The 21,839-nt window shown below is 39.2% G+C and overlaps 1 protein-coding gene across 1 annotated transcript; it reads right to left on the reverse strand.

Moving 5' to 3' along the window:
* Positions 1-3,519: 3,519 nt before the first annotated feature.
* On the reverse strand, positions 3,520-21,318 carry LOC308411956 (uncharacterized protein). Its single transcript, XM_080906024.1, has 11 exons — positions 21,267-21,318; positions 21,040-21,126; positions 19,574-19,618; positions 19,387-19,422; positions 18,990-19,301; positions 18,476-18,784; positions 12,924-13,214; positions 12,496-12,789; positions 11,430-11,747; positions 6,355-6,486; positions 3,520-6,271 (listed from the first exon to the last, which is right to left on the reverse strand). Exons 3-11 carry the CDS (start codon positions 19,614-19,616, stop codon positions 5,799-5,801), a joined length of 2,208 nt encoding a protein of 735 aa, XP_080762150.1. The 5' UTR covers positions 19,617-19,618; positions 21,040-21,126; positions 21,267-21,318; the 3' UTR covers positions 3,520-5,798.
* Between the last annotated feature and the right edge of the window lie 521 nt (positions 21,319-21,839).

The raw sequence follows: 21,839 nt of genomic DNA on the forward strand, positions 1-21,839 counted from the left end.
AAATGTAATGAATTCCCTCTTACTTTGGCAGTTTGGCACTTCCTCTACAGCTCTAACTCTCAGTGTGTTTTGATACCAGTTTCCCATCAATAATCTCTATTTTTGGCATTATTCGTTTGCTTATTACAAACCAGTCTACTGTTGTGTACAGTGTTGTTTTTTCTTAGTTTTTGTTCCCAAAAATGTGTCTCTAATAAAACCTCTGTAACTTTGTGAAAATAGGAAAAGTTTTTGTTTTTCTCTTTCTGCTATAGAAATTTCTAGAGTTTTCTAGGGGATCCTCGAGGTCATCTTACACACCTAAACACAATTAAATAAAGTAAACAAAAAACCCCAACTATAACGTTTTTCAAGCTAACAATAGTCTAAAACCAAGTTAGAATAAAGTTGATGGTTAATTATATCAAAAGAAGAGGACAATTATTGATGAAGATTTGCAATTTTGGTATTTAAAAAACCCCATAAATTCATTACAGACTGCAGCAGAGAGTGAACGTATATGGTAACGATATCTAGTACAAGTGTTTCCTTCAGCTCACAGAATAATAGTAGTGTAGCAAGCACATTTAGCATGAGAAATAGCTTCTTTCCTATTGTATTGTTTATGACTGAGGTACATGTCCTTATGAATAGTAAGTCCAGTTTTTCTGAAGAGACATTCCAGGCGATGGCCAATAGCTTTAAGCTGGCAAAATTCAAATGAATATCAAGGGACAGAATGGGGGAAGGAAAAGTTTGAGTTTTCTGAGGAGCCAAGGTATCTAAGAGTTTGACAAATCCATTGTTATAGTGAGATACCAAGTCATTTGTGGAAGCTGAAGCATCTATGGCCATTAAATTATCAATGCAAGGGGAAAGAACTGATAAATCAATGCCTGTAATGTTTCTAAAATTAAGAAAGCATGTTAGATTACCTTTGTACAGTTGGAAACCAACACCGAATGAAACTAAATTATGATCTGAAAAAGATATGTCTGATACAGCATAGTTCATCGCTCGGACTCCAGTACAACAGATAAGGTCTAAAGTATGTCCTTTGGAGTGTGTGGGAACATGTATTTATTAGTCTAAGCCAAAATTCTCCAGATAGGAAATATAAAAAATTTTTTAATTAATTTGATGCTCTGTCCATGTGGCTATTAAAATCTCCCAGCAATGTTATATTTGGAAAGTAAAAAGTAAAATTACGACACGAGCTTTTGGTAAGTAGTTGTTGGTTTTGTGAAGCAACCGATGACGGGGTAACTCTCATGACTAACTCAGATTCCCTGTGGTTACGGAGGAAGAAAGGAGCTTTCCAGAATGCATATGATAATTTTTCTCAAGGGATACTAATGTCCTTGCATTATATGCAATGACCTTCTGTTACGACTGTGGCCATAAGAAGTCTGTATGAGCTGCTTTGTTTCTGTGTCTGTGCTGTGCTTAAGACCCTCTGCAGGTCCTTCCCCTAATGAAGAGTAGTGAGCTGCTGATTGGACCGTGGAACAGGTGACTGCGTTCAAAAAGCCGCTCTGACAGCTCCCGGGAGAGAGAGAAACGAGCGAGCAGTTTTAAAAGCAGACGCAGACCCAGCCCTGGTTTCCAACTTTTTGCATTTCTTGGTATCTGTGTAAGCGTGCTCTGTCAGAGCTGCCACTGGTGTAAACTCTGTGCTTATGTATGCATAGGCTGAAGCGGAAGGGGTGAGCCGCCTTTTTCTTTTGAACAGTTTTCTCCTGTTTTGTGGGCTAGGAAGTGAGGGATAGTATTGTCATTTGTTTGTTTTGTTTCTATCTTAGGGTTTAGGTAGTTTCCTCTGGTGTGACTTAGGTGGTTTTGTTTATTATTTTAGCCTGGGTTGCTTCCTGACATTAAATAAAATCACCTTTTTTTACTCATAACTGGTTTCGAATGTTTGGCTTGGGAACCAGGGCAGGTACTTGCCTCTCTCTCCTCCAACCTTATGTGCGTCTCTATACGCCTAGACTAGGGGCGTAACACCTTCATCTTGGCTGCTTGTTTCTGATAAAACAGCTTCCAGGCACTGCTGTGAGGTGGGGTATAAAGGGCTCTGAAAAATCATGGTAATCTAGAATGGGTGCCTGTGTTAGATAGTTTGTCAACTGGTTTAGGGCATCTTGATGACTCTCAGTCCATCCAAGTTCTTCTTAAGACCAGACCCATTCTGGCTGGTCAAACTAGTGAATGGCAATTTCTGTCCTTCTGTTCTGTCTCCTCAATGTGACAAAAGGTCCGTAAGTCTTTTCTCAGAGTCATTCTGGTGCTTCAAACACTGCAGACTGACTTGCTTCTTTCTCACTTATTCTAGCAGCACTTTAAACTGGATGTGTGAATGTGTGATGTGTGCATTCATTAACTATTTTCAACCGTGTTGCTGTATCATCAGCTGTATCATCAAGTCACATCAAGGTCATGATTTTACAGTGAAGTTCAAAATTATTATTTAATACGCTTCCACCTGCAGAAAATGTTCCACCCTAGGACTGACATATAGTGCTTTTCTACTTTCCATGAGTAATTCAAAGCACTTTATACAACATGCCTAACTCAGCTATTCACCCCAGTGCTTTTTTCTATGCTTGAGGGCTTTCTATTTAATATTCCCACACATTCATACTCCAGTAGATGTATCAGGGAGCCACTTGTGGTTAGCATCTTGCCCAAAGATATTTGGCATGCAGACTGAAGCAGCCAGGTATCAAACCACCAACCTTCAGATAAGTACAGTCATGCCAGGTGTCATAGGGCAAATAGTGGGGTAAACCCCAGACAGATCATCAGTCTGTTATAGAGATCCAGACAACCAGACACACTCATACCTTCTGCCAATTCAGAATCACCCATTTACCAAAGCCCATGTATGTTTTTGAACTGTACGGGGAAGCTGGAATACCTGAAGAGAATCAATGCAAACACAACAAGAACATGACAACACCACCAAGATTCAAACCCAGGACCTTCTTTATGTGAGACAGCTATAATGACCATGTGCTGTTATTAGTTTAAACAAAAAATGTTCAATCATGTTAGTTATTGTTCTCTGTAATCACAGGTTAACCGTTACCTCACACTGGCAGTCTTTATGCTAACCGTGTACATGGTATCTTATTTTTTCCTTCATCAGAAATTAACTAACAATCGAGAACAGACCTCAGCAGCTGCTCATAACTGAGCACTCATAACAAATAGAGAACTTGTATTTGAGGGTGGCTGTGGTCCCTAACCTCTGCGAATACCAGAGGTCAACTGTAAGGACATAAATGAGGGTGAAATCATCTTGTCATCTACATTGTTGATACAAGGTGCTAAATATGTGTTTTGATAAGATCAACAAAGATAAAGTTTGTGTGACTGCTTTACATTAAGTAAAAAAAAAAAACTTACATGAGTTTGAATATAAAAATATGCATTATCTGTTCATACAAATATACTGTATTTACCTCTCCAGGATCAAATTTGACACCTTGTCACCAGGACTATACTAAATATGTACACGGACACCTGAAGTAGGGGAGACCGGGGATAGTTGTAACATTTTTGACATTTCTGTCTGTAAATTGGAGCTCGTTTAAGGTAGTGGATTCAAAATGTAATGCAAAGTATTTACATGTCTCTGCTATTAAATAGTGCAGCTATTTTCTCTGCAGCACAATTACCCATTGCATGGTATGGCCTCAAACACAAAGAGTGAAATGTTACAATTAACCCCATAGTCTGGGTTAGTTGTAACATATCCTGGGGTGAAATGTAACACAATGAAATAAGGGTACTAACGAAACATTAACATGTAATCTTTGTTTATTCAACACATGAATGCACTTAGAGCCATTTATGTAGCTATGTGTGTGTGTGTGTGTGTGTGTGTGTGACAGAATGCAGAAATCTAGCTTTTGAACATATTCCAACCCCCCAAAAAAGACAAATTATGGAATTTTCTGCAACTGAATATTTCATTAATTTTGATTGGTCTTCCTTGAGTTTGGCCTCATTGGCTCAGTGGGCATTATAACCTACAACTCTTGCACCAATTTTGAACATAACAATGAAGCTGAAAAAATGTAGTTGTTCACCAGCATCGCAATTCCATTAGTTTTTATCATGGCTTACCTTGGTGTGGTTTGCAGAGTGCTTCAGAAAGATGAGGAAATCTGTTTCTTGCACCCATCCTGATTTATTTCCACTACCAGTACTTCCTACTGGTCCATCTCTGACACAGTGGTCTGCATAATGTATGTGTGGGAACACAAACAGTGGAGGAATTGTGTTGCCAATGGCATTAACCGCATATACAAAAGTGACCAGTGAACCTCTCTCTGCTGATGTCGTTGCCCCAACTTGTTTAATATAAGTTAAAGTAATAGTGTGGTAAGTTGTAACATCTGCATTATTGTTACAACTAACCCAGACTGTTGCTGTTACAACTGACCCAGACTCCTATAGCCATGAACTAGCTAACATTACAGCCAACGGCTAAAACATTAGCACTAAAGACTTACACAGAATATATCCCCATAGACATACAAATAACATAATTTAAATTTGATGAGTTTAACTGCAAAGCAGATAATGCTATTACAAATTGAAATAAAGTAGAAAAACTTACTTTTTGGCATACAAATTACTTTTTTTCATGTTAAATTGTCTGTGTTTGACAAAATGTGCTGATTTTTCACATGTGATAGCAGAACTGAATTGGGCATGCACAGGATGAGTCACATCATTTGAAACGTAGCCCTGATTGGAGAAATTGGAAGTGTTACAACTGACCCACGTTACAACTATCCCCGGTCTCCCCTACATATTCGTATTACTTGTGCAAATACATCATGTTGGAAATCAAAAAATATAACATAAAATTATAGGATGAGTACAGCAAGCAACAGCTGGATTAAGATATAGAGTTTTTTGGTCTATTAAGCTTTGTTTGTAAATCAAGGGTTTCTGCAAATTTCAGGCCAATAAGCTTAACTGAGGTTATACAAAGAATAGAAAAAAAAGAGGCTAAAACTGGTTTTTGATGTTGAGATCTTCACAGTCATGGCTAAAAAGCTAGAACAAGTGAATTTAATATTAAGGGCAGCTAATAAATTCTTACACTACATAGAAAATATTCAAATTGTTGAAATTCTAAAATTTTAACATTAGAAGACAGTTTTAAGGGATCATCTTAGAATGTTTATAAAGTATGCATAAACCCACCCATGGCTGACATCACCTACTGCGAAGCCTCAAGCTGAGCAATTTTGCCATTTTGGTCTGGGTGTTTTAAAACTGGGCATCATGAACACGTTGCAGATCTGACTGAGAAACTGAGCCCAATCAGAAGCAAGCAACTTGTGAATCTCATGATAAAGATTACCCTGCTTTACCCTTCTTTTGACTCTAATGTACATGATGATTTACAAAGTCATGTGTGTTCAGTATTTTAAACTTGAAACTACCAATTGAGGCCATCAACACATCAGAACGGTTTTAAGGTCATGAGCTCATACAGCAAGGAAGCCAGAGACCTCCATACAAGATCGCACCTTTGCAACAAAAGCAGTCTCCTCCTGTTGGCCATTAGAAAAAAAATTCATGTCTAAGTGGCTTCCACAATGGCATCACCTTTCAGACCCAGAAGGCAAGTCTACCTTTTATATCTATATAAAAGGCATCTATATATTTTTATATTATGTAGTATGTTACAATTACGGGAAACCAAGCTAACTAATTAAACATATTGGCCAAAAGATTTTTTGGTTGCAGTTGTATTTTAGGTCAAGTTATTATCAATGATGATGAACTGCTGATAGTCAAGATACATTCTCATAGTTGTCCTCTTCATCATCACTACTTTCTTCTTCTTCATCATTATGTACACCAAGCGAGGGTGGGGATACATTCTCATAATTGTCCTCTTCATCACTAGTTTCTTCTTCATCATCATTATCTACACCTGGTGGTGGTGGTGGTGATACATACAGCGAGGGTGGGGATACATTCTCATAGTTGTCTTCTTCATCACTAGTTACATCATCTTCATCTTCTCTGTGATCACTTACACTCACATAGGCCTTCATGCAATTGGGGCCTGCTTTCTTGTAATCATGATCATCATTACACACTGGCTGCTCATAGTCATTGCTTCCCTCGTCATCCACTCCTGCAGCTCCCCCTTTCATTTTTACATTAGTGTCCATTAGATCAACATTCACATAGTCCTGCGTATCGTCTTCATCACCCTCACTGTCTCCCCACTGGTAAGCATTCCCGACTTGGTCAACAACTGAAACACAAGTAAGGGAAAACAATGTCAATATGTAGTCAAACTATCTGATGAATAATTGCCTAAAATTTGTGAGCACACACTTTGACTGTGGATGAAAGCTAGAGGCTCCTTGGCTCGTCGTTGTCTTCTCCTGATGAGAACCACTAACAGCAGCAGCAGGAGCAGCAGCAGGATTCCAACAGCTACCGAGGACAACAGCAGCATCAAAGACACTAGAAGGACAGCATTCGATCAGTTTGATCAAAAACTTCCCCGGTACAATGAATTACGTCTTAGTTAAGTTGCTAATCTAGAGCAGTGTTTCCCAACCACTGTGCCGTGGCACAGAGTTGTGCCGTGAGAGATCATCAGGTGTGCCGTGGGAAATTATTTAATTTCAATTAATTGGTCCAAAAAATACAATTTAATAATTACTGCAAATAATAAAATCATTGTTGGGCATCTGTCCTTTCAACGCAGTGACTGGTAGAGTAATTATTCTTTCATGTCAGTGGGTGGCAGTGAATGAATGAATGAATGAAGCCTTTATTTGTCACTTGCAGTTGCCTGCAGTGAAATTGGAGCCCTTCCGACCATACATACATTACACAAACATTCCAGAGGATGGTATGGTGGAGTCAAAAAGGAGGTACTGCCTCTGGACACAGTGGAGACTGTCAGAAAACAACTACAAGAAGACAGCTTCTTGGAAGACAGAAACAGCTTTACCCCCAACCAGATTTGCACACTATTAGACCTCTGCCTTACCACCACATATTGTAAATACAACAACAGTTTTTACAGACAAAAACATGGATGTGCCATGGGCTCCCCGGTGTCACCTATTGTAGCCAACCTTTATATGGTGGAAAGAAAGGCTCTTGGCTGTTTTAACGGGAGGGTATCTAGCTGCTGGTACAGATATGTGGACGACACCTGGGTCAAAATCGAGACCCAAGAAGTAGAATCCTTCACTGCGCACATCAACGCTGTGGCTAAAAACATAAATTTCACCAGGGAAGACACAATGGATAACTGTTTGCCATTCCTGGACTGTGCTGTGCACATTAAAGAGAACGGCAACCTCAATGTTGAAGTTTACCAGAAGCCCACACACACGGACCAGTACCTCCTCTTTGACTCCCATCACCCTCTGGAACACAGACTTGAAATAATTAGGACCCTACACCACCGGGCAGAACATGTTCCCTCTAAGCCTGAAGGAAAAAAGAGGGAACACGCACATGTAAATGAGGCTCTTAAAACATGTGGTTATCCTAACTGGACTTTCATAAAGTCAACAACGAGGCACAGAAAAGAAGATCAGACACCAACTCTTGAGGATCAGAAAGACAAATGCAAAAACATTGTCATCCCCTATGTTGCCAGTTTATCAGAAAAACACAGGAGTTTTCTCCAAGCATGACATCCCAGTGTACTTCAGACCCAGCCACACGCTCAGACAAAAACTGGTTCATCCCAAAGACAGAACTCCTAAACACAAACTTAGCAACATAGTATATGCTGTAAAGGGTAGTGACGAATGCCCAGACCTCTACATTGGAGAGACCAAATAGCCACTTAATAAACGCATGGCACAACATAGAAGAGCCACCTTGACGGGACAAGACTCAGCAGTCCATCTGCATCTAAAGGACAAAGGTCACTCTTTTAGGACACCAATGTTCACATTTTGGACACAGAAGACAGATAGTATGAAAGAGGAGTGAAAGAAGCCATCTATGTGTATTGTGAATGACCATCTTTGAAGTAAGTAAGTAAGTAAAATTTTATTTATATAGCACATTTCTAGATAAAAGATCACAAAGTGCTTTACAAGGTATAGGAACAGATTAAAAAGACAAAGTACAGTCAAAAGTTAACAAAATGCAATTTTAAAAAGGATGTGTTTTTAGCTGAACACAGGCGGTGGTTTACGACACCAACTTTCTGCCATCTGAGATCCCTTCCAAGACGCCTTAATGCCCACTCACATCCTGGGCCATCTGACCTCAGGAAATCACATGATAGGTTGGGGCCAGGTTTCAGAGCAGGTTCATCCAAAACCTTGACTGATTGTGACCCACACCCGTTTTCACACCTTGACTTGTGTGATTAGGTAGAGGATCAACAGGGGGTTCATGACCCCGTTGGGGGACACTCACTGAGGAATTAAATCTGGGAGTCTCCACCATTTGACCTTAGAACTGAAGAAGCTTCTCGAATGAGAGGTGAAACGTCTTCAAGCAACTTAAAGAAGTCCAGATGCTTTTCTTTCCAATCTTAATGAGTCTACGGACATTAGCTGACATTCCCAACTATTGGCCAATGTGCGTCTTGTGGAAGGAGACTCCATCAGAGAAAACTTTCTATTTTGCAAGGCACTGCCAGAAAAAAAACGGGACAGGAAATTTTTTGGGTTACATCCGAATAGCTTGAACAAAGAGGGTGGGAAACCTGCACGAGTATCTGCACTGATGGAGCAGCAGCATGGTCGGACGCACCAAAGGTTTCATTAGCAGAGTGAAAGCGATAAACCCAGATGTTGTTATTATTACGCACTGTTTTCTGCACCGCAAGGCGCTCGTTGCCAAGACTTTACCAGCAGACCAAGCTCCTGTATTGGATGATGTCGTGCGCATGGTAACCTTCATCAAGACAAGACCTCTGAAAAGCCACATACTTGCATCTCTGTGCGAGGAAATGGGAGTGGAGCATAAAGCTTTATTGCTCCACACGGAGGTCCGATGGTTGGCACGCAGCAAAGTACTGGCCTGTGTGTTTGAGCTGCAGGAAGAGCTAAACATGTTTTTGAGTGATGAGAGGTACAATGATGCAAAGCTGCTTACAAGTGATGAGGGGTGTGCAAGGCTGGCTTACATGGCAGATATACTTCAGCATTTTAATAAACTTAACACACAAATGCAAAGCCGAGATGAAAACCTGCTCACAAGCACAGATATAATAAATGTATTTTGTTCAAAGGTCCACCTCTGGCAACAACATCTTTAATTAACCGATTCACACTACAATGTGGTTTGCCTCTTACCTGTAATTATTTTTATTTAATTTAATAACTGTACAGTACTCTGTTTATAGTAACCATTGTCCTTAATGTAAATATGTAAGAAAATTGTGTATGTTTCTGTTCCGTGTCCTGTGTACTGTTTGTTTGTATATGTGTCTTTTTGGCTGCTGTTACAACCAAATTTCCCCTTGTGGGACAATTAAAGGATTATTCTATTCTATCTAAAAAATGCCAACCTTGGCATGTTCCCACTCGCTCAGAAATGGCAAGGAGATACTGAAACTGCCACACTGTGTGAAATAGTAGGTAAACATTTGAAAACGCTCGAGAAGAAGTTGTTAATTTATTTCCCCTCTGTTTCCACTGAATGCCTTGACTGGGTAAGAGACCCATATAGCTCAGCAGCAGTTTTTGGAAAGGATATGACTTAGCAGGAGCAGGAGGAACTAACTGAATTGACACAAGACTGTGGTGTGAAGCTAAGCTTTGCTGATCTATCTTTGGATAGTTTTTGGTTGACTGCTGCCAAGGAGTTCCTCATTCTGGCAAACAGAGCCATTTTGACATTGCTCCCATTTTTCACAACATATCTATGTGAGCTAAGCTTTTCGCTTAGGAAGAGTGGTTGAGAAGAGCTTTATATATGGGGGGAAAATGCTTAGATGGTTTTGTTACAAAACCTGTAAAAAAAAAAAGAAAAAGAAAGCTGAACATACGCAAATCTTTGAAATGTATACGACTTTTGTTGAAAAAATTGAGGTAATCTACTAATCAGAAGGTTGATGGTTCGATCACTGGCTGCTCCAGTCTGGGTGAGGCAAGTTGTATAAAGGGCTTTGAGTGCTCAGAGCAGAAAAGCAGAAAAGTGGTATATAAGAAACAGTCCATTTATCATTATTATAAACTACCCGTCAAAAGTTTTAGAACACCCAAATGTTTCTAGTTATTTATTGCAATTCATGTCATTCAAGTCCAATGAATAGCTTGAAATGGTACAAAGGTAAATGGTGAACTGATAACTCAGACAAGAAGAGGTCTGACAGACCCAAAGCCACCACTGAATCAGAGAACAAGTTTCTGAGAGTTAACAGCTTGTGTGATAGGCGGCTCACAGGACAACAGCTTCAAGCACAGCTTAATAGTGGTATAGAAAGCAAGTCTCAGTTTAAGTGGTAAAGAGAATACTTTAAGCTGAAGGTTTGACAGGACGAGTTGCAGCAAGAAAGCCATTGCTAAGACGTCAGATTAAGACAAAGAGGCTTGCCTGGGCCATGAAACACCGCCATTGGACTACTGAAGACTGGAAGAAGGTATTGTGGACTAATGAATCAAAATTTTAAATCTTCAGTTCATCATGTAGGATCTTTGTTTGCCATCAAGTAGGCGAAAGGATGGTTCCGCAGTGTGTGGCATCATCTGTCAAACATGGAGGAGGAAGAGTGATGGTCTGGGGCTGTTTTACTGGATCCAGGGATGGTGCCACAGCATTCTGCAGTGCCATGCAATACTCTCTGGTTTGTGCCTAGTTGGTCAGGGGTTCATCCTACAGCAAGATAATGACCCCAAACACAAGTCCAAACTATGCCAGAACTACCTCAGGAAAAAGAACAAGAGGATGGCTTGTTCAGACACAGACTTATACCCCATCGAGCTGGACAGAAGAGTGAAAGCAAAGCAACCTACAAGTGCAACATTTATGGGACCTTCTGCAACAGATTGGGAAGGACTTTCTGAAGAATATTTGATTTCTATTGTAGAAAAACTGTTATCTACTTTGATGAGTCAAAACTTTAGAATACATTTTGGTACACTTCAGTTGCTTATGTGCACTATGTTTTCATTTCAGAGTGCAATGAGACATAACTTTTTCTTCTTGTTTTTTTACCAGAAGTGTATATCTATATATGAACATAACTGCTGTTTGGCAGCAGTTTTTTTTTCTTTTTTTGGCAACATCAAGGTTTAAGTTCCTGTTTCTGTTAAGTTCTATTTTTATTTCAGCCTTTGCCCCTATTTCTACTGCTTCTTCTCTTTCTAGTCTTAATTGCAAACATACAAAGGGAAAATACAGAGACATTAATCCTGAGAAAATTTAGGTGGTTATGATATGGTTTTGTTAATAAAACATAAATTCAACACTGCACTTACATTTAATGATGACACTGATCGGTGCTGTTGCAGCAGATCTGAATGTCCGTGTGGACACTGTGACCTCGTACACACAGCTGTAGTTGCCCTGATGTTCATACTCAGCTACAGGGAAACTAAAGGAGGCTGAGTTGTTGACTGCTGGCTCTGTGAGGTTGGAGCCAGAGAAGCTCAGAATAAAATGTCCACTGGAAAATGTGGAGTTAATGGAACAGGTGAGGATGAAGCTGTAACCCCTGGTGATTTGTGCACCTTCAGGACCCCAGACAAGTCCTGCATTAGGAGACGTCAAGGAGATGCTGGGCCTCTGCAGTCTCACTGTGTGAAAGCAAACTGGGATTAAAACATATTATTCTCTCTACCTTTTAATTCTGGACTTGTTTAAACTCTAGAATCAAAAGCAGAAGGAAGGATTTTTGTGGGGCACTTAAGGGAAGCTGAATCAAACTCAACACATTTCATCACTTACTAACTTATTAGTATTTGGTGTTATTTTATTTTTCACACATTCAGCAGTTATTGAGCAACATTAGAAGTTTCTTGCTACATGGTAAATGAAAGTCCATGCTTATCTGCCAAGAAAAATGGCAGATTAGCTTGGGTAAAAGACCGAAAGCTGAGGCACACAATGAAGAATGCTGTTGGTAAAGTTTCTGGGCTGCCTTTCCTCATAACAGCCATCCCTTAAGATTTTCTCCATTTAGAGCAATGCATTATCAGGGATTGTAACATCTAGTCTTTTTACTGAATCTTTTAGCCCTCAACGTAGCATTTAGCTCTTTAGCTGCTCAATCCTCCATGGTATGTAATAGTTTGTTTCAAGTAGTGTGTGTTTACTCCTCAGTACTGTTGGCTTTGAGATCATTTTCCCTGGATACTGAAAAATCCACAATGAAAGTGGGATTCTGTTCATAATGCTTTTTTTTGCTTTTGTTTGTGCTTTTTTTTGTAAATAGCTATTAAAACAAGTTTAAGCTATGACTGAAACAACTTATTATCTGTATTAAAAATGATAATTTCTCATTTTGTTTGAAAAAATGCTTCTTACATGTATTTGCTTTATTACCTGTCACAGAGAGCCTGCCAGAGTCACTTGGTGGGGAGTTAAATTCAAGACCTGAGCCCATTTTCTGATACTGACACTGGTACGATCCCTCGTTATCAAAGTTCACTTTAAGGATATTGAATGTTGCAGAGTTTGTACTAGAAGTTTGGGTCCTGTTAAATGAATCTGATGTTTTCTTCAGAATGAACGATCCACCCAAAACCTGAGTGGAGATTGAACAAGTGATTGCAATGTTCCGACCCCAAGTGACCTCACCAACAGGATTTATGGTGACATGGGGTTTTGGGAAACTCACTGAAAAAACAAACAAAACAAATGAACAAACAAAAAAACAGCATAATACTGATTGATATGTTGCTGGCTTAATGACACTTTTAGCTTTTGATTCTTGGAGCTGTCGAGCTCAGGAAATTGTTTTGTTTTCTTACCATTAACAGAGAGTCTGACAGCATCACTGAGGGGGGATGAAAAGTTTTGCTCTGAAATGGTTTTCTTATACTGACACTGGTACGAGCCGTTATGATCTAAGTCCACTTTGTGGATACTGAAGGTAGCAGATGTGGAACTTGAGGATGCAGTCTGGCTGAAAGTGCCTGAGGTCTTCTTGAGGATGAAAGTTCCACCAGAGAACTCGGATAAGATGAAACAAGTAATGATGACATCTTCACCCCAGGCAACCTTATCTCTATTCAGAGAGATCCTGGGCTTTGGAAGGCTCACTGAAAAACACAGTTTAGCATAATGTTAGTTTAGATAAATATAAGTTCATGCATTTAAATAGCAAATCTTTGTAACTTTTTAATTTTACAACCCACTACCAACTCACTACCACCCCAGCTCTTCCCCATCCCCCCATCCTTCATCTAACTTAATTTCATGTCTGTTAGCAGTAATCGTTCTGTACAGAACATGCCCCACTCTCCCTTCCTTTGTCATTGCTAACTATCTTTTCTAATAAATACCAGGGGTAGCTGTAGCTCAAGAGGTAGAGTAGGCCATCTCCTAACTGGAAGGTTGGTAGTTTGATTCTTGGCTGCTCGAGTCTCCAATCTGCATGCCTAAGTGCATTTTGGCAAGATAGTGTAGAATAAAAAGGGGATGCTTTTTCCTCTTCTAGTTTCATTATTTTAATATGGCACTATTAGTTCATTAGAATCATATAACCAGCTTTGCATTAAATATATACTGAAGTTTTTGATCTTACATTAGCCTTTGTATTACAGTGATTGTTATAACTCTAGTTTGATTTTCTACTTACAGGTGCCAGAATAATATGATCTTTCATTGCAGATGTGACCATGATCAACTTATACATATTGCAGTTTGTTGCTTATTATAGAGTTGTGCTCAAGTTAATTAAGGGTTAAAAGCTACAGTCAGCGTGAATGTCTGACTGATCTATGGAGGGGAAAGGCTTCGAGCATAGAGGGCCGCACGCGCTTACATACCACTGATATCATATTATCCTTTGTGGTCTTTTATTCAATTATGTTTTTTTGCTAAGTTTAAAGTGGTAGTTAATTAAACAACATGCTTACAGTACATATAATACATATAATCTAGGAATGTGTCCGGCCTGAGGCCTTAACTCATTTGGAGTCTCACTATATTTTACTCTACTTGGTAACAGATGACCAGAGTCAATAATTAGCCTCAGAGACCCTGAGGGCTTGAAGTTTGTTGCCTTGTTTGGAAGGTGTTATAGAAAAGAGAAGTTCTATGTCTGTTTATAGCCATTAAAGATGTACAAAATGTACGATTAACTGTGACTAATGTCTGGAACCTATTTTGATCTGTCATTACGCATGAAGGGGCATTCTAATACCCTGATTTTTACAAAACTATGGAGATGTGTTTTTTGTAATGAGATCTGAGGCTGTCTGCATACAGTTTCCATCTCCCACGGGTGTGACCATTAAAATCATCGTTTGACTTGACCCGGCCGGACCAGTGTTGTTATTGTGGTGTTTCTCCTGTCTCCATCCCCAATATTTTGAACCATAACAATAGCAAACACCAAGTTCCTCTCTAAACCATTTCTCATTGTATCGGACCGATGCCGATACGTAATATCGGATCGGTCCATCTCTAATTACTACTATAGATTTCTTAGAGATGTTAGTTTGCATGGACTGAAACAGTACTGTACGAGTAGCAGCAGGATTTCATGGTCACCAGGGAGACCAGCAAAATCAAAGACAGTTTTTTTATTAAGAAAACAAAAGAGATTCCACACATGTAACTTACCTATAAGGCATTTACGGCATGCCATAAAAAAAAACATCTTGCTCCCACCCACCCCCTTCATTTCTGTGTGAATGAGCTTGACTGATCATGCTTATCTGTCTGGGTTCCTTTTTTTTGTTTGTTTTTTTTTTTCTTTTTGTTTTCAGCCTATGAAGTGTTGATCACGGGAATGAGATGATAAATCCTGCGGATATATAAGTCTTACATAATTTAACTTACATTTAGGTAAGTACTGTAGGGTTGGAATAGCTGGTTTGAGTAACATTTGATTTCAGAACCTTGTTAGTTCCTGGATATGTCTGGCATCATGACTTTCTGTGTGTGCAGCCAGGCAACAAGAAACACATGAAAAACATGAAGTGTTTGATTTCACCCAGTGTCAGCTAAACACTGTACAGACTTAAGACACCACAGATTCCTAAGTGTTCAATGCAGGGTGTCAAACTCATTTTACTTCGCGGGACACGTACAGACCACTTTGCTATTAACTCATTCACTGCCAGGGTTTTTGAGCATTTTTACTCATTTTTGAAGAGCCACAGAAAACTGTGTGTTATGATCATATAAACGCTGAACCTACCAAAATGAAGAACAGACTCTCTTCTTCCAACCAAAAAAAAAGCTTGTTTCTACCATTTTCCATTCTTTAGTAATCAGCTGTAGAAGAGAGGTGGGTTCCACCAAAAATGCCTGTTTTGACCACAAAAAGGGAGAAAACGAGCTTTTTGTGAAAAATACATTTCAAGCAGTCTGATGTTCACTGACAAGCTGCCCGAGGTTGTATTCTAGCCCCTCCCATTGTAAAACGTAATTGACGTCTATAGACGTCAATGGCAGTCAACGTAAGTTTTTCAATTGACGTCTATAGACGTCAATGGCAGTGAATGAGTTAAGTGGGCCGGACCAAACTCTGCTTTCTGTCACTGTGTAAAGAAGTTACATATTAAACAGTTTTAAAAAATTGTGACAAAAAAAGAAAATCTGTCAGCATGACTCTTTGAAGAGTCTTTAGAAGAACTTTTCCTATTTTCACAAAGCAAAATCTGTTTACCTGCTCGTTAATCATTTGCTGTTTGCTGGTTGTTGAAATGGTTTTGAAAACTTTTAGCTGAGATTCTGATGTTTCTGTGGATGCTACACGTTTATATATTTAACAGATCTGGCTGTACATCCTGTTAAGCCAGATGTTCTCCCTTTCACATTTGATACTGGGGGCATTGGGGTTCAATGGATTAATTGTTTATTGCTTAATTACTTTGTGGCCATAAGGAAGATTTTTATCAGTAGGAAAAGCTGTAAAACCTATGAAAATATAGTTAAAAGTCCAAAATTTATGCTTGTTTGTGGTGAGTAGCAGATGAAACAAGTTAAGAACTATAAATGACGTCAAGTTTTCTAGTCTCTTTGCATGTGGCCAAATGGTGTGCTCATTTAATAAAGTTGCTTGCATGAATTCTTAGCAGGGCTGAAGATTCGCCTCCCACGGGCCATTAATACCTGACAAATGAAATTATTGTTTCACTTGTTTGACACCCGAGGTCTAATAACTTAATGGCAAGAAAACGCATTTATCATCATTTTTGTATTAAAAAAGTCTTTGTGCTATAAAAATATCATAATCCAAAACAAATTGAATAACATGATGTTGTCATGCTGACATCAGCACTAATAATCAGTATATATTGCTGATGTCCTTGATCTTCTAATAGAAACAGGCTAATGTCATCATATTGTAATACAAACAGGATGTTATTAGCATGTTCTCATAGGAACATCTTAAAACACCATCCATCCATCCATCCTCATCCGCTTTGTCCGGGGCCAGGTTGCGGGGGCAGCAGCCTAAGCAAAGAGGCCCAGACCTCCCTCTCCCCAGCCACCTCCTCCAGCTTATCCGGGGGAATACCAAGGCGTTCCCAGGCCAGACGAGAGATATAATCTCTCCAGCGTGTCCTGGGTCTGCCCCGGGGCCTCCTCCCTCCTCTTAAAACACTAAAACAGGTTTTCGTATAGTTCTTGCCCTTCGGAGGAGTTGTGGTCTCCACGTGCTCTTGTTTCTCAGTGATTTCTTTCCTTATGGTGCATCTTCTCTTAGGTTTTCCACCTCCAAAAATCACTTTAACCTCTTTGTTCAAGTTAGAGCTAATTCAAGCGAATTAGTTCTGTTGATAAGCACCGCTGTTAATGTGTTTTTTAAATACAAATAACTGAACAGGCATGCGGTCCATAGCAGGAAACCAAGAGGGAAGTTGCTGCATGAAGATTACTGAGAAAAAACAGCACCATACTGCAACTATAAATATCAAGTATTGATAAGATCATGTGGTACCATATTTGGGCATGGATGCTGTAAGTATTTGGGAGTGCTACTAGACTCTAAATTATCCTTTAAAAAACACATTAAAAAAGTAGTGAAAACTGTAAATCTTAATATACAGAACTTTAGACATATCCGCACATCATTAACAGACACAGCAGCGATTACATTCCTGCATTCTATGATACTGGCTCATATTGAATATTGTATTACAAGTTGGTCCAAGTAGCTTTGCTGCTATTGGGCCAATTGAAGTATGCTACAAAAGAGCATTGAAAATATTAGATAAAAAAACCTTTTTCATATCACCACTGTCAAATTTTAGAAAAATACAAGTTTTTATATTTTACTAATTTCAAATTATTTAAATCTGCCTGTCTAATATACAAAGTTATACATGGTCTGGCACCTCCACCAATGAGTGATTTTATTAAACAAAAGTCTAGCAGTGTTGCCGGGTCTCGACTGACTCGAGCCACTGTTAGAGGTGATTGTGAACTGGCACTCAGGCGGACCACCTTTTCACAGAATGCTCTGTCATATCAGGGAGTGAGCTTCTGGAATAGTCTTCCACTGTCAGTGAGGGAAAGTACAAGTCTACCCATCTTTAAGAGTCACTTAAAAGGGCGGCTGAGGGACACACAAACATGTAATCATGTTTAATAATCATGTTTTATATTGGACGGGAAAAAGAGTTAGTGTATTACAAAAAGGGAAACAACTGTTAGTGCAATGGGTGAACGCAATATCACGATGGTCAGGGCATGTACAATACTGGGGTTTGTGCAATATAATTGATGTGTTTCCGTTATTGTTATCTATACTGTCCTCTTTGTCCACTCTCCTTGTCATTGTTTGTTCTAGTATAATGTGATCACTGTTTTTGTCCTTGTCACATGACCTGTAAATAGTGTCTCTGTATGTTTTTACTAACTTGTGTTTAACACCAACCTGCCAGAGGGTCTGCAGATGGAAATTAGCCCAAGGCTATAATCTGGCATATTTACATTTGTTAAAATGTTCATTAATATGTATTGCCCCTCTTTCTAAAAAATAAATAAAATAAAATAAAATAAAATAATATCAAAGAAAGGAAACTGACATTGATAAAGATATCTTCAGCCATTTTGACACAAGCACCGATTTTTTTTTTACTTGTCTTATCACACACTCATGAAAACACAAATATCTGACACAGAGATCAGAACTTAGAAAGGGGCTGGCATGAAGTTGAAGTTATTGCTGCCAAAAGAGGAACAGCTGGTTATTTTAAACAATGATTGATGATCTACTTTCTTCCACCACTCAGAACGCTTAATGAGTGTGCTTCATAAATAAAGAGTTCAAAATGTATTATTTATTAATTTAGCACATTTTTATCTATGTTTTGATAAGAGTATAACAAACACTTCTCACCTGAACAGACGACACCAGCATCCTCACCATGGTTACAGTTGTGTTTCCCAAATCCATTGTGTCCACACTCAGTTAGAGAACTCTCACTTCCTGAACAGGCCACATCATCAAGCCAGATTTGTCCACTTCCTTGACCGAAGTGAGCAGATGAAATGGCCTCCAATGCTGCCCCACAGCCCAGCTGTCTACAGACCACCTTAGCATTATTTAAGTTCCAGACATCATCACAGACCGTTCCCCACGAACTGTTGTAGTAGAATTCTACTCTTCCTGAACATGAAGTAGACCCAGCGAACCTAATCTGAGGTGCTAGCGACAGAACACAGACAAAATATTACCAAGAAAAGACAGAGCACCTTCACTTATTATTTTTTGGTTTTTTTAGTCATGGCAATAATCACATTGACTCTTTAAGTACAAATCAAGTTACAAAGGATGACAATCAGTTTCGTGACTAGCTGTTAAAATACACAGTTACATTTATTCAACATAAATTACCTAAAGTATTTCTCACCTGAGCAAACAATACCAGCATCCTCACCATGTCCACAGTCATGTGTCCCAAATCCATTGTGTCCACACTCAGTTAGAGAACTCTCACTTCCTGAACAGGCCACATCATCAAGCCAGATTTGTCCACTTCCTTGACCAAAGCGAGCAGATGAAGTGACCTCCAATGCTGCCCCACAGCCCAGCTGTCTGCAGACCACCTTAGTGTCATTTAAGTCCCAGCGATCATCACAGACTGTTCCCCAGGAGCCACTGTGATAGATTTCAACTCTTCCAGAGCACTGAGTGGATCCAGACCCAGCTAGTCTGATCTGTCCTATCAGCACATAATATAAACTATATTTAATACTTTCCTAAATTTGAAAAGAATTAAAAAATTTCACACACAAGAACAGACTGACCTGCAGCAGATGAAGTGAAGGCCAAGAGGCAAGAAACTTGGAAGGAACAAAATGACATCGCTTATTGTGTAAACTAAGCACATACATCTGTAGTCATTTATCTAAAGTGATCAATATTTGCACTGAAAGGTAAACCTCAAAGACCCAAACTGTCTCTCTACAAAAGCATTACAAAAGTATGTCTTACCGAAGGTCAAAAACTGAAGCACTCTCTGCTGTCTGCACCCCATGACTGAAAAAAAGAGGCTGATCGTGTCATTTATGGGAACCAGAAGACAGTAAAGTCAACAAAAAACTACAGTGTACAAAAAACACTTCACATTTGGTTTATCCTCCCAAAACACTTCCTCTTTCGTTTTGAATTTTTTTTTAAAATTCATCCACGGGGCTTTGACACGAGCAGCTCTAAAGACTGGAGCTCACCACATCATTAAAAAATCAGTTTTTTAAAATAAAAATAAAACTGCTCGAGTAATCTAGTGACTCTCGGATACATATTGATTCATTATAAGCAAATTTGCACCAACCCTACCATCATCCACAGAAACACACACACTGTCTCCATCTGGTGATTAAAAAGTAATATTGACACAGATGATACATTCTTGAGGTTAAGCGCTCATAATTTTAAGCACTCCTACATTAGCCTAAAAAGTATTAGCAAGGACTCACAGTTTAACATTTGGGAAGATGATCTGAATGAGAAAGTCAATCCTTTTATAGTGGCAGTGGAAAGAAATGCAACCAGAGAATTGTCTCTGTTTCGACAGTTTTAAATCTTAACTCATTTCATGAATGTTTCTGAGGACTAAATTGGAAGCCACACTTTAAACTATAAAATCTTTAAAATATGGGCCTAAAATCGATGATCTGAAGCATTAAAGTGACACAAATATGCACCAAAAAAAGCAAAAGAAGAGAAATCATGAAGGAGGAAAATTGCTTTTCGCAGCAGTGTGTGTGATACACCAACAAAAACACAGGGTCATACAGAAACTCATCCAAGATTTTTAGGAGATACACCCATGCCATCAATTTGAACAATCTACTGTGCTCGAGGTGATGACAATATGTACGCCTGTCTGACATATAATGTTCTACATGGACTTGCCCCCACATCCTTTAAATTAATTTATTAATCAAGACAGATTGCAGAGTTGGGACTGAGGCCATCCCTAGAGGGCACTGTAAGGTGTTTTATAGGCATTTGGACAAACTGCTGTCACTGTAGGGAACTCAGTGTTATAAAGGAGATGTGTGACCGTTTTTTACGGGTGACACGTGTCATTTATTTTTGTTTTTGTTGTGTATTTGTAAGTTTTCTATAACCTGCCCTGGGACTACAGATGTTAATTAGCAGTTTTGCTATAATCTAGCATTTTTACACTTTATGTTTGGTACATTGATGTTCATCAACGTGATGTTCCTGTTAAATGTATAAAAAGAAGAAAAAAATCCTGTAGTCAAGAAAGGAGTGAAATAATTAATAATGACAATAATGAACCGGTTTGGAAAATGTAAGGAGTAGAAAGTCGAGATCTTTGTGTGAAATTGGAGGAATAAAAAGTAGCAAAGTGTCAGAAAAGTGCTCAAGTAGAGAAAGGAAACTTTTGCTTTTGATAAAGACCACAGTGTGGAGGACGTTCTGCGAACCTTCGTTTCGGGTTATCACCGTCCTCTGTCTTCGGTGGTGGCCCCTCCTTTTCCTCCCACCGTCCTCTGCAGCTGTTCCAGCTGTTGCTGCTCCCGTGAAGTTTCATTGTGTTAACCGGTGTTAAAGACGTGCAAAGCTCACTATCACTCATTCATACATAAACAACATGCAGTGTAACTGAATCTGTTAAAAGTCCTTTACAGCAGTAGATCACCTAGTTTCTCACCTTGCTTATCTGCGTTTATTTTTCTGCGGTAGAGACTGCCACGTCTGCCTGGGAAAAGCAGCCTGCTAATCGTCACCACTTCAGCTCCTCCCCCGGACCCTGCTGCTGACAGCGCAGTGGGAATCACACTCCTAACTACACAGAGCAATTGCCATTTTTCCCGAATCACTGTCCATACCACCACCTCTAACTGTAAATAATATCTCAAATAATAACCTCTATCAGCAGTCATAATTAAGGAAAATGCTTTAAAAGATCAAATGCAATAAATTTAATTAAATATTGGTTAAAACATCCCTGTTTAGTGAATGTGTACACATGCCCTATCAGTGTAAACATTTCAGGCCTTTAGACAGCTATCAGCTACAGTGTAGCAATATCAAAATCTGAATGAACTTATCTACAGTGCAGAAGAAACTTCAGTGGACATTCTTTATGACATAAGTGTAAAGAAAACCTTTTTTTCTCTAACAAACTTCACTGTTGAGTTCATCAGTCTGTGTTTTAGATCCTCTGTGAGCGACCTGAGTTTGGAGAAACAGTGGCACAAAGATGGTGCTCAGAACAAAAATG

Source organism: Rhamphochromis sp. 'chilingali' (genome assembly GCF_963969265.1).
Source record: "Rhamphochromis sp. 'chilingali' genome assembly, chromosome: 15".
Lineage (NCBI taxonomy): Eukaryota > Metazoa > Chordata > Actinopteri > Cichliformes > Cichlidae > Rhamphochromis > Rhamphochromis sp. 'chilingali'.